We start from the raw sequence: 13597 nt of genomic DNA, 5'->3' as shown, positions 1-13597 counted from the left end.
TGGCAGCCTGGCAGTGGTGGGGCTTGAACTACAATCTTTTTATTACTAAACCAGTTCCTTAACCACTAGGTTACAACTGCCCTACAAAAGAAGAAGTCTTACCTTGTAAAATATGAGGAGCAAATCGTCTAGTCTTCCATGCAGATCACCTGCAACAACAATAAAAATGATTTGCTAATCAGGCGGCACGATGGCTTGGTGGGCAGCACTGTCGCCTCACAGCAAGAAGGTCCTGGGTGCGATTCCCAGATGGAGCGGTCTGGGTCCTTTTCCAAGTTTTCCCTGTATCTGTGTGCGTTTCCTCCAGGAGCTCCGGTTTCCTCCCGCAGTCCAAAGACGTGCAGTGTATATGCACTGGTATACACAGTCATAACATTAAAACCACCTCCTTGCTTCTACACTCACTGTCCATTTTATCAGCTCCACTTACCATATAGAAGCACTTTGTAGTTCTACAATTATTGACAGTAGTCCATCTGTTTCTCTGCATGCTTTGTTACCCCCTTTCATGCTGTTCTTCAATGGTCAGGACTCTCCCAGGACCACTACAGAGCAGGTATTATTTAGGTGGTGGATCATTCTCAGCACTGCAGTGACACTGACATGGTGGGGGTGGGTTAGTGTGTGTTGTGCTGGTATGAGTGGATCAGACACAGCAGCGCTGCTGGAGTTTTTAAATACCGTGTCCACTCACCGTCCACTCTATTAGACACTCCTACCTAGTTGGTCCACCTTGTAGATGTGAAGTCGGAGACGATCGCTCCTCTATTGCTGCTGATTGAGTTGGTCATCTTCTAGACCTTCATCAGTGGTCACAGGACGCTGCCCACGGGGTGCTGTTGGATGATATTTTTGGTTTGTGGACTATTCTCAGTCCAGCAGGGACAGTGAGGTGTCTTATCCACTCATACCAGTACAACACACTAACACACCACCACCACCATGTCTGAATATGATCCACCACCCAAATAATACCTACTCTGTAGTGGTCCTGGGAGAGTCCTGACCATTGAAGAACAGCATGAAAGCAGGCTAACAAAGCATGCAGAGAAACAGATGGACTACTGTCAGTAATTGTAGAACTACAAAGTGCTTCTATATGGTAAGTGGAGCTGATAAAATGGACAGTGAGTGTAGAAACAAGGAGGTGGTTTTAATGTTATGGCTGATCAGTGTATATGTGAATGTGTTTGTGTTAGGCAGTGAGTAAGTGAGATTTGCTTATCCTTTTGACATAATCACTCATATTCAAAACAGTTATTAGCATCTGATTTCAATTTATTCTTAAGCTTTAGCGTGTGTGTGTGTGTAAGGAAAAGAAAGAATCCGTGTTTACAGTAATCAGATGCATAATATCCATGTAGGAATCCAGTCATTAACGCCGTCTTGCTTTTTCACTTGATCTAAAGCACCGTTCGGGCCCCGGCGCGTTTGCCGAGGAGCCCATTGAGGTGCAATGAAGTGCTTCATAAAGTGCTGCATAAATACACACTTCATTATTTAGGAGGCACTCGGTTTGTACATGAAATACTCAGAAGCGTGGCGGAGTGATTAAGATCTATCAACATTTAACTGAAAAGAATGAATCTGGAACCTCACCGCAGATGGTGATCTCTCTGGCGTAGGATGACGACAGGTGAATGACGTTTGGCATCTGTTTTAGGAATTTCTGCGTCTCGTGGAGTAACTGCAAGACGTACTTGGCATGGAGAATCTAAAGACAGATGTTAGGTCTCAAAATCAGATAAAAAGCAGATACATTTACAACCCCAAATCAGAAAAAGTTGGGACGGTATGGAAAATGCAAATAAAATAAAAATGCAGTGTTTCTTTCATTGCTCAACTTTATTTAATTCATTAATAAACATCCATTCCTGCATTTCAGGCCTGCAACACATTCCAAAAAAAGTTGGGACGGAGGCAATTTAGGGCTAGTAATGAGGTGAAAAAAACTAAACAATCACGTGTTTCCCAACAGGTGAGTCTTTGATGAGTAAAGATGATCAGAGGATCTTCAGTTTGTCAACAAATGTGTGAAAAAATGATTGAAAATGATTAAAAACAATGTACCTCAAAGAAAGATTAGAAGGGATTTGCATATTTCTCCCTCTACAGTGCAAAATATAATTAAACGATTCAAGGAATCTGGAGGAATTTCAGTGCGTAAAGGCCAAGGGCTTCGATCTTTCAGACGGCGCTGCATCAAGAACCGCCACTCAACAATAGCTGATATAACCACATGGGTGAGGGATTACTTTGGCAAACCTTTGTCAAGCACTACAATACAGAGTTACATGCACAAACGGCACTTAAAGTTTTACTGTGCAAAAAAAAGCTTATGTTAACCATGTCCACAAGCAGCGTCGACTTCTCTGGGCTCGGAGGCATCTAGGATGGACCATCACACACCGGAAACGTGTATTGTGGTCAGATGAATCAGCATTCCAGGTCTTTTTTGCCGTGAGCTCCGGACTAAAGACTAAAAAAACCATCCAGACTTATCAGGAACAAGTCCAAAAGCCAGGGTCTGTCATGGTATGGGGTGTGTCAGTGCCCTTGGCAAAGGTCATTTACACTTCTGTGATGGCAGCATTAATGCAGAAAAGTACATCGAGATCTTAGAGCAACATATGCCGCCTTTAAGACGTCATCTTTTCCAGGGACGTCCATGCATGGCTGTGGAAGAAGAGGGTACGGGTACTGGACTGGCCTGCCTGCAGTCCTGATCTGTCCCCAATAGACAATGTGTGGAAAATTTGAAACGAAAAATGTGACGACGACGACCCCGTACTGTCGCTCAACGTCTTTTAAGTGTGATGAAAAGGAATGGCAACATTACAAAGTGGTAAATGCTTTACTGTCCCAACTTTTTTTTGGAATGTACTGCAGGCCTGAAATGCAGGAATGGATGTTTATTAATAAATGAAATGAAGTTGAGCAGACAGAACATGAAATATCGCAGGTTCAAGTGCAACACGTACCTGATGTTCCTTGAAGGCATTGAGAAGGGCGTTGGAATCGGTGACGCTCAGGGGGAAGGAGACACGGGGTCCGATGTACGAGTCGGGCACCACGATCTGCTCGTACTTACACTGTCTGTTCTCTTCCGTCGTCGGGTCTACTGCTGAGTCTAACAAATGACAGATCAGATCTAGGGAAAAACGGTCTTGGGTCATTGTTATTAAACGTAAAAGCTATTTAATGCAATTGGTTTGTGTTATACAGTGTTATACAGTACAGTGCCTTGAAAAAGTAGTAATTCCCCAAACTATTTGTACACATATATGATTGTTTATGTATCATTGTGACTAGAAACTGCGAATAGGGACTCCTCATAAGTCGAGGAATAATGCTGATCAGGGTGTGGCTCTCCGTACACAAAGCTGATCCACATATCGCTGATCCGCCTCGTGCGGGTAAAAAAAAATGCAGTTGGGTACTGCACACGTGTCGGAGGGGGCGTGTGACAGCCTCGCTCTCCTCAATAGGGCGGGGGTCCGCTCCAGTAAAGAATACCACTTCATTATTTTTTTTGTTTTAAACGCCCCCCCCCCCCCCCTTTTCTCCCCCTTTAGTGCGTCCAATTGCTCAGTTGCGTCACACTTCCTCTCCGCCTTTGGCGATCTCTGCTCTGACCGAGGAGATTGAAGCTAACCCACGCCCCCTCCGTCATGTGAGCAGCAAGCTGCGTGCATCTTATCACCCACACATTGATGAGTGTTGCGCCACCTAGCGTTGTGTACGGAGGGACACACCCTAAGAGCACTCTTTCATCATCTCTGTGTAGGCGCATCTAATCAGCCAGCAGAGGTTGTAACTGCACCATTCTGACAGAGAGAGACCCATATCCGGCTTCGGTCCCGCCCATCTGAACAACAGGCCAATCGTTGTTCATGTAGCCGCGCAGCCTCGACCACACAAAATCAAACGATCTGAATAGAACCCTAATACCATCCCTAGTTCTGTAATTGAAAGGCTTTGCCAGCCGCCCCTCCCCCGCCACCACCATTCAACACATTAATCTGAATAGTGTCTATTTACACACAGAAATTTGGATGGATTATTTCTGATGTTAATTCGTGATTGTAATGATAACAGATCTATTTAGGAGGGATCCAGGTGTTCTGAACAGCTGTTTCCACTAAAGGAACACTCAATTTGCCATAAACTTATGTAACCACAAGCTGAACCACCTCCTTGTTTCTTCACTCACTGTCCATTTTATTCTATAGAAGCACTTGGTAGTTCTACAATTACTGACTGTAGTCCATCTATTTATCTTCATGCTTTGTTACCCCCCTTTCATGCTGTTCTTCAATGGTCAGGACTCTCCCAGGACCACTAGAGAGCAGGTATTATTTTGGTGGTGGGTCATTCCCAGCACTGCAGTGACACTGATTTACATGGTGGTGGTGTGTTAGTGTGTGTTGTGCTGGTATGAGTGGATCAGACACAGCAATGCTGGACTGAGAATAGTCCACCAACCAAAAATATCCAGCCAACAGCGCCCCGTGGGCAGCGTCCTTTGACCGCTGATGAAGATCTAGAAGATGACCGACTCAAACAGAAGCAATAGATGAGCGATCGTCTCTGACTTTACATCTACAAGGTGGACCAACTAGGTAGTAGTGTCTCATAGAGTGGACAGTGAGTGGACACGGTGTTTAAAAAACTCCAGCAGCGCTGCTGTGTCTGATCCACTCATTCCAGCACAACACACACTAGCATACCACCACCATGTCATTGTCACTGCAGTGCTGAGAAGGTTCCACCACCTAAATAATACCTGCTCTGTAGTGGTCCTGTGGGGGTCCTGACCATTGAAGAACAGGGTAAAAAGGGGCTAACAAAGCATGCAGAGAAACAGATTGACTACAGTCAGTAATTAGAGCTGATAAAATGGACAGTGAGTGTAGAAACAAGGGGGTGGTTTTAATGTTATGGCTGATCCGTGTATGTCTAACAATATGTGGACACTTGTCAACCAACAGATGTATATAATCAATGATAGATAAATAATATAAAATGCCTTCAACTATTCAACTATGTCCCATCATTTTTGAAAAGACCCTTCCATGCTCCACCATGACGCATTAAAAATCGTAAGCAAAGCCTTCCCAGAAGATTGGAGACTTGTGGTACTCTAATTGTCCAGGGATTTGAACTCACAACTTTCCAGTCATTAGCACCAAGCCTGACCTGTTAAGATTCTCAACTAGAGTTTGACGTCATAGGTTCCATGAACTTGGCACACAGAACTCATGGGCATAATTTAAACAGTGGTTAAAAAAAGTAATGGACCCAATTTTTGTGTTGGTCCCCCTTTGCTGCCAAAGCAGCCCTGATCCGTTCAGTCGAGGCCTGGACTCCACTAGACCCCTGAAGGTGTGATGTGGTATCTGGCACCAAGATGTCAGCAGCAGATCCTTTTAACTCCTGTAAGTTGTGAGGTGGGGCCTCCATGGATGGGAGTTGTTTGTCCAGCACATCCCAGAGATGCTCGATTGGATTGAGATCTGGGGCCAAGTCAACACCTCAAACTCGTTGTTGTGCTCCTCAAACCATTCCTGAACCATTTTTGCTGAAAGAGGCCACACCCATCAGGGAATATTGTTTCCATGAAAGGGTGTACATGCTCTGCAACAATGCTTAGGTAGGTGGTACGTGTCAAAGTAACATCCACATGGATGGCAGGACCCAAGGTTTCCCAGCAGAACGTTTCCCAAAGCATCACACCGCCTCCGCCGACTTGCCTTCTTCCCATATTGCCATGTGTTCCCCAGGTAAGTGACGCCCACGCACCCGGCCATCCACGTGATGTAATAGAAAACATGATTCATCAGACCAGGCCACCTTCCTCCATTGCTCCGTGGTCCAGTTCCGATGCTCACGTGCCCATTGTTGGTGCTTTCGGCGGTGGACAGGGGTCAGCATGGGCACCCTGACTGGTCTGCGGCTATGCAGCCCCATACGCAACAAACTGTGATGCACTGTGTATTCTGACACCTTTCTATCAGAACTCCTTCAGCAATTTGAGCTACAGTAGGTCGTCTGTTGGATCGTCAATGAGCCTTGACGCCCATGACCCTGTCGCCGGTTTACCACTGTTCCTTCCTTGGACCACTTTTAATAGATACTGACCCCACATGAGCTGCAGTTTTGGAGATGCTCTGACCCAGTCGTCTAGCCATCACAATTTGGCCCTTGTCAGACTTGCTCAAATCCTTACGCTTGGTCATTTTCCTGCTTCTAACATCAACTTTGAGGATAAAATGTTCACTTGCTGCCTAATATACAGTATATCCTAATATATCCCACACTTGCACACAGTTCCAAACATCTTGGAGACTTATCACAGATCTTCTTCTTCTCAGATCTTCAGGCTTGCTCAGATCCCTCTGTCTCTTCTTGTAATCCCAGACAGGCTTGATAATGTTGAGATCAGGGCTCTGTGGGGGCCATATCATCACTTCCAGGACTCCTTGTTCTTCTTTATGCTGCTGATAGTTCTTAATGACATTGGCTGTATGTTTGGGGTTGTTGTCCTGGTGCAGAATAAATCTGGAGCCAATCAGATGCCTCCATGATGGTATTGCATGATGGATAAGTATCTGCTTGTGTTTCTTAGCATTGATGACACCATTAATCCTGACCAAATCACCAACTTCATTTGCTGAAATGCAGCCTTAAATTTGCAAGGAACCTCCACCACGCTTCACTGTCTTCCACAACCTCAGCTTTGTCACAGAGATGGCTGTTCCTCATCTAGTTTTAAGCCTCATACACAGCATACCTCATTACTCTACATACACCGATCAGCCATAACATTACCATATAGAGGCACTTTGTAGTTCTACAATTACTAACTGTAGTCCATCTGTTTCTCTACATACAGTTTTAGCCTGTTTTCACCCTGTTCTTCAATGGTCAGGACCCCCACAGGACCACTACAGAGCAGGTATTATTTAGGTGGTGGATCATTCTCAGCACTGCAGTGACACTGACATGGTGGTGGTGTGTTAGTGTGTGTTGTGCTGGTATGAGTGGATCAGACACAGCAGCGCTCCTGGAGTTTTTAAATACCGTGTCCACTCACTGTCCACTCTATTAGACACTCCTACCTAGTTGGTCCACCTTGTAGATGTAAAGTCAGAGACGATCTCTCATCTATTGCTGCTGTTTGAGTCGGTCATCTTCTAGACCTTCATCAGTGGTCACAGGATGCTGAACACGTGACGCTGTTGGCTGGATGTTTTTGGTTGGTGGACTATTCTCAGTCCAGCAGTGACAGGGAGGTGTTTAAAAACGTAGCGGCACAACACACACTAACACACCACCACCATGTCAGTGTTATTGCAGTGCTGAGAATGATCCACCTGCTCTGTAGTGGTCCCGGGAGAGAGAACAGCATGAAAGGGGGCTAACAAAGCATGCAGAGAAACACATGGACTACAGTCAGTAATTGTAGAACTACAAAGTGCTTCTATATGGTAAGTGGAGCTGATAAAACAGACAGAGTGTAGAAACAAGGAGGTGGTTTTAATGTTATGGCTGATCATCTGATGCATTTGTGGCACCTCCACAACACTGCATTCAAAATGGGACCTCCTCAGGTTGCCAAGCAACTGTCGTAGGACATTTTTTTCCGTCATTAAAAAAAAGTAGGTGCATGATGGGTAAAAAGGAAGCCCCCTTCGTTTGATATGAGAGAGAAAGAGAGAGAGAGAGAGAGAGCACAGAGAGCTAATGGTACTGAGATGCTTTGTGTTCGTGTGGGTGAAGGGTTTCCTAAAACATGTCAAAGGGGAATTAATGGATAAAAGGACATCAAAGGCTTCGTTAGGGTGTAGCAGAACGGGGATCGACATGTTTGGACTGATGAAACACCATATGGCCCAAAGTATGTGTACACTACTTCTAATTATTGGGTCAAGCCTGCAACACATTTAAAAAAAAGTTGGGACGGGGGCAATTTAGGGCTAGTAATGAGATGAAAAAACTACATAATAATGTGATTCCAAAAAGGTTGGTTTTAAAAACAAAGAAAGATTGGAAGGGATTTGCATATTTCTCCCTCTACAGTGCATAATATCATTAAACCATTCAAGGAATCGGGAGGAATTTCAGTGTGTAAAGGCCAAGGGCGCAAGCTCAAGCTGAACGCCTGTGATCTTCAATCCCTCAGGCGGCACTGCATCAAGAAATGCCACTCAACAATAGCTGATATAACCACATGGGTGAGGGATTACTTTGGCAAACCTTTGTCAAGCACTACAATACAGAGTTACATGCACAAATGCCACTTAAAACTTTACTGTCTTGCCGCTCAGGTGGCGCAGCGGTAAAAACACACGCTGGAACCAGAGCTGGATCTCGAATACATCGTATCGAATCTCAGCTCTGCCTTGCCGGCTGAGGCTGTGTGGCTACATGAACAACGATCGGCCTGTTGTTCAGATTGGCGGGACTAAGTCGGATATGGGTCTCTCTCTGTCAGACTGGTGCAATTACGACCTCTGCTGGCTGATTAGAGGTGCCTACACAGAGATGAGGAAAGAGTGCTCTTAGGGTGTGTCTCTCCCTACACAACGCTAGGTGGCGCAACACTCGTCAATGTGTGGGTGATAAAATGCATACGGCTTGCTGCCCACGTGTCGGAGGATCTCCTCGGTCAGAGCAGGGATCGGCATGGGCAGAGAGGAAGCATGATGCAATTGGGCAATTGGACGTGCTAAAGGGGGAGAAAAAGGGGAGAAAATGCATTAAAAAAACCTCACTGTGCAAAAAAGAAGCCTTATGTTAACCATGTCCAGAAGCGGCGTCGACTTCTCTGGGCTCGGAGGCATCTAGGATGGACCATCACACAGTGGAAACGTGTATTGTGGTCAGATGAATCAGCATTCCTGGTCTTTTTTGTGTGCTCCGGACCAAAGACAGAAAAGACCATTCGTCCGTAGTCATAGAACTACAAAGTGCTTCTATATGGTAAGTGGAGCATTTCGTTACATCATCCAGATCTGAGACTCACCATCAGTCTTGCCAACCTCATTTACTTCTAGCAGTCTCTGACACAGAAGCCCCGGGGGATGTAAATTTAACCCACACCCCACACCTACACTCCCTACACACTTATTACTGCAGAAGCGGCTTCACAATCAGGGGTGGAAATCGTTGGGATTTGGAAATAAAGAAGAAAAATTCACTATGAACTACGTAAAGATCAAAGAGAAAACAAAAACAAGAATAGAATCTCTAGAGCCGGAGGTGGGGGTCAGGGAGTGTATTGACTAAGTAAGGTGGTCAAATGTTTGCACGTACCAAAAAATGAATGTAATCAAATATAACCTAAGATTGGTGCTCGATTGACGCGGCTTTTCTCGCCCAGCAGACTTTTTACCGACCAATTATGTCTGCTGCAGGCTCTGCCAATTGTGCCCGCGATAGGGGCCCAGCCGATCAGTAGCAGAGCTGAGACTCCAATAGTGCTGGTGTGCTAGTGCAATATCAGACTGCACCACCTGATTGATAGATAGGTAGACAGACAGAAAGAAAGACATACAGACAGAAAGCTGGCTGTCTGTCTGTATGTCTATCTATCTGTCTGTCTGTCTGTCTGTGTCTGCCTCTATCTATCTATCTATCTATCTGTCTATCTGTCTGTCTGTCTGTCTATCTGTCTATCTATCTATCTATCTATCTATCTATCTATCTATCTATCTGTCTGTGTGTCTGTGTGTCTGTCTGTCTGTCTGTCTGTCTGTCTGTCTGTCTATCTATCTATCTATCTATCTATCTATCTGTATGTCTATCTATCTGTCTGTGTCTGTACGTCTGTCTGTCTGTCTGTCTATCTATCTGTCTGTATGTCTATCTGTCTGTCTGTCCGTCTGTCCGTCCGTCCGTCTCTATCTATCTATCTATCTATCTATCTATCTATCTATCTATCTATCTATCTATCTATCTATCTGTATGTCTATCTATCTATATACCTGTCTTTCTGTCTGTCTGTCTGTCTATCTATCTGCCTGTCTATCTATCTGTCTGTCTAACTATCTGTATGTCTATCTATTTGTCTGTCTGTGTCTGTCCATCCGTCCGTCCGTCCATCCATCCATCTATCTACCTGTCTCTCTATCTATCTATCTGTCTTTCTATCTATCTATCTATCTATCTATCTATCTATCTATCTATCTATCTATCTATCTATCTATCTATCTATCTATCTATCTGTCTTCCTGTCTTCCTGTCTGTCTATCTATCTATCTACCTGTCTTTCTTTCTGTCTTTCTATCTATCTATCTATCTATCTATCTATCTATCTATCTATCTATCTATCTATCTATCTATCTATCTATCTATCTATCTATCTATCTATCTATCTATCTACCTGTCTTCCTGTCTATCTATCTATCTATCTATCTATCTATCTATCTACCTGTCTGTCTGTCTGTCTGTCTGTCTGTCTGTCTGTCTATCTATCTATCTATCTATCTATCTACCTGTCTTCCTGTCTATCTATCTATCTATCTATCTATCTATCTATCTATCTATCTATCTATCTATCTATCTATCTATCTATCTATCTATCTGTGTGTCTGTCTGTCTATCTATCTATCTGCCTGTCTTTCTGTCTGTTTGTCTGTCTGTCTGTCTAACTATCTGTATGTCTATCTATTTGTCTGTCTGTCCATCCGTCCGTCCATCCATCCATCCATCCATCCATCCATCCATCCATCCATCTATCTATCTGTCTCTCTGTCTATCGCCACCTGGGCGCCTTAGAAACAAGTTATTTATTTATTAGTTTATAACTATAGGCAGCAATTACTTGTTCACAATGATGATATGATTGTTAGATATCTTTGCTCCTTGCATAAAGTTAAATGGCTTTTTTTAATGTGTTATTTAAATATCATGTTTTGTGTACGATCTAAAAATCGTTCAGTGTAACAAATATACAAAAGTGTTAGGGGTGATCACTTTTTCATGGCACTGTGTATAAGTCTAGGAATGAGAATCTTTGTACCTGGTCCATTTCCGTTGAGCTGTGTGAAGTTATCCAGCATGAAGCTGAAGAAACTGGAGAGCTTTGGGGAAAAATGAAAAAAAAAAAATCAGACACTGATTAAATAATCATAAATTAATGAGTTGTTCATTTAACCTCAATGACTGCAATATTTGAATTTGGCTATAATACACTTACACATTTAGTGCAGCCATTCAGAGCCAATCTACCCGCTGCATGTTTTAAAGGGTGGATACTAAGTGGATACAAGTATCTGTCTGTCGATCTGTCTGTCTGTCTGTCTGTCTGTGTGCCTGTCTATCTATCTATGTGCCTGTCTTTCTATCTGTCTGGATAATTCAATAATTAATTTACATGTATACATACACTATATGGCTAAAAGTACGTGGACGCCTGACCATGGGCTTGTTGGACACCCTATTCCTAAATTATGGGCAATTATTACTGACTAATACTGATTTACAGATCACACTTAGCTTCACTAAGCTAGTAATGTACATTTATCCTGCTATTTTGAGATTAGGATGGTCATATTTTGATGTTACCTGTAGCTGGTCCTGCTCCCCTGCGTACTCTATGGACTGGAAGATGTTCCAAGTGTACCGTCTCCTTATTTCAAGCCGTGCGATGTAGCGTCTGTACCAGCGCTGGATCAGTACGGCCGCTTTTAGAGCTACGAAAAAGCAGACCGTCAGGAATGTAGTTTAATTTAACAATGTCAGTCAGTCATTAATTACAGAAATGGTTGTGATCTTCTGGTTTTACCAGCTATATAAGGCTTTGCTTTTATGGGAAGGCTTTCTACAAGATTCTGGAGAGTGTCTGTGGGTATTTTTGCCCATTCTGATACATTCCAAACTGTTTATGAGTGTTTTGACCAGGAGTCTGTGCAGGCCACTGGTTTTTCTTTATACTGAACTCAACCAAACTTGTCTTTATGAACTTTTGTGCATTGAGGTACAGTCTGTCTGTCTGTCTGTCTGTCTGTCTGTCTGTCTGTCTGTCTGTCTGTCTATCTATCTATCTATCTATCTATCTATCTATCTGTCTACCTGTCTGTCTGCCTGCCTATCTATGTCTGTTTATTTATCTGTTCATTTATCTGTTTATCTATCTGTATATCTATCTATTTATTTGTCTGTCTATCTGTCTGTCTGTCTGTCTGTCTGTCTGTCCATCCATCTATCTATGTAATATCTATCTATATATCTGTCTATTTGTATGTCTGTCTAGATATCTATCTGTCTGATCAAGCTGTCTGTCTGTCTATCTATCTAATTTGTCTGTCTGTCTGTCGATCTATCTATTTATCTATCTGTCTGTCTGTCTATTGGTCTATCTATCCGTCCATCCATCTGTGTATCTGTACATCTATATATCTGTCTATCTATATATGTCTCTGTTTATCTGTCTATCTATCTATATGTCTATATCAGTATTACTACATCTCTATCTGTCTGTGTCTATCTGTCTGTCTACCTATCTATATGTCTATCTATCTGCCTATCTGTCTATCTATCTGTCTGTCTGTCTGTTTGCTATCTATCTGTCTGTCTGCTATCTATCTGTCTGTCTGTCTATCTATATGGTTATTTATTTATCTATCTGCCAGTCTATCTATCTATATGTTTATTTATCTGTCTGTCTATCTGTCTGTCTATCTATCTGCCTGTCTGTCTGTATGTCTACCTATCTGTCAATCTTTCTTTCTGTCCGTCTATCTATCCTCTGTCCGTCCGTCCATCCATCCATCTTGTCTGTGTATCTGTCAATCAATCAATCTATCAATCTATCTAATAATTCTGGCTAAAGCACCCAAACCTGGATCCAGCAAAACAGCCCCAGACCATCACGCTTCTTCCTCCATGTTTGACAGTTGATGTCACACACTGAGGAACCATCCTTTCGCCTACTCTACGGCGTACATAAATCCTGCGTGATAAACCGAAGATTTCAAATTTTGATTAATCAGTCCATAACACCTTCTTCCAGTCTTCAATAGTCCATTGACAGTGTTTCATGGCCCAGGCAAGCCTCTTGTTCTCATTCTGACGTCTTAGCAACTCATTCTTGCTGCAACTCAACCTGTCAAACCTGCAACTCGAAGTTTTCTCTTCACAGTTGAAACTGAGGCTTGATTACTACGACCACTATTAAGTTGTGCTTGAAGCTGTTGTCCTGTATGCCGCCTATCACGCGAGCTGTTGACTATCAGAAACTTGTCTTCTAATTCTGTTGTGGCTTTGGGTCTGCCAGACCTCTTCCTGTCAGAGTTTCCCCCAGTTTCTTAGTGCCTTTTGATGGTAAAGGAAACTGTACTCACTGACAACTTGATTTTCTTCGCAATTTTTCTATAGAAAAGACCTACATTTTAAGTGTTATGATGGTCTGTCTCTCTTCCATTGTTAATTACATTTTTCTTGCCATTTTTATAGCAGCACAATACTTTCTGCAGAACAATACTGTTCAAATAATACTCACAAGGGTATGGTACCACAGTGTGTTCCAACACTACTTTTATGCAGACAGAGGGGTTGTAAGCAATCAAGAAAAATATCTGTCTCGCGTGTG

At 43.1% G+C, this 13597-nt stretch overlaps 1 protein-coding gene across 1 annotated transcript in view; it reads right to left on the bottom strand.

The window, feature by feature from the left end:
• Nucleotides 1-13597, bottom strand: part of ppef1 (protein phosphatase, EF-hand calcium binding domain 1) — a 38922-nt gene that overhangs the window by 17442 nt on the left and 7883 nt on the right. The window contains exons 5-7 of the mRNA XM_062989610.1: nt 2982-3151; nt 1600-1714; nt 103-149 (exon numbers count right to left, since the gene is read on the bottom strand). Coding sequence (XP_062845680.1) covers nt 103-149; nt 1600-1714; nt 2982-3151 — 332 coding nt within the window. The remainder of the gene's footprint in view (nt 1-102; nt 150-1599; nt 1715-2981; nt 3152-13597) is intronic.

Source organism: Trichomycterus rosablanca, chromosome 27 (assembly GCF_030014385.1).
Source record: "Trichomycterus rosablanca isolate fTriRos1 chromosome 27, fTriRos1.hap1, whole genome shotgun sequence".
NCBI lineage: Eukaryota > Metazoa > Chordata > Actinopteri > Siluriformes > Trichomycteridae > Trichomycterus > Trichomycterus rosablanca.
Note: the sequence above shows the minus strand (reverse complement) of the source record. Positions and strands in the feature narration are given on the sequence as shown.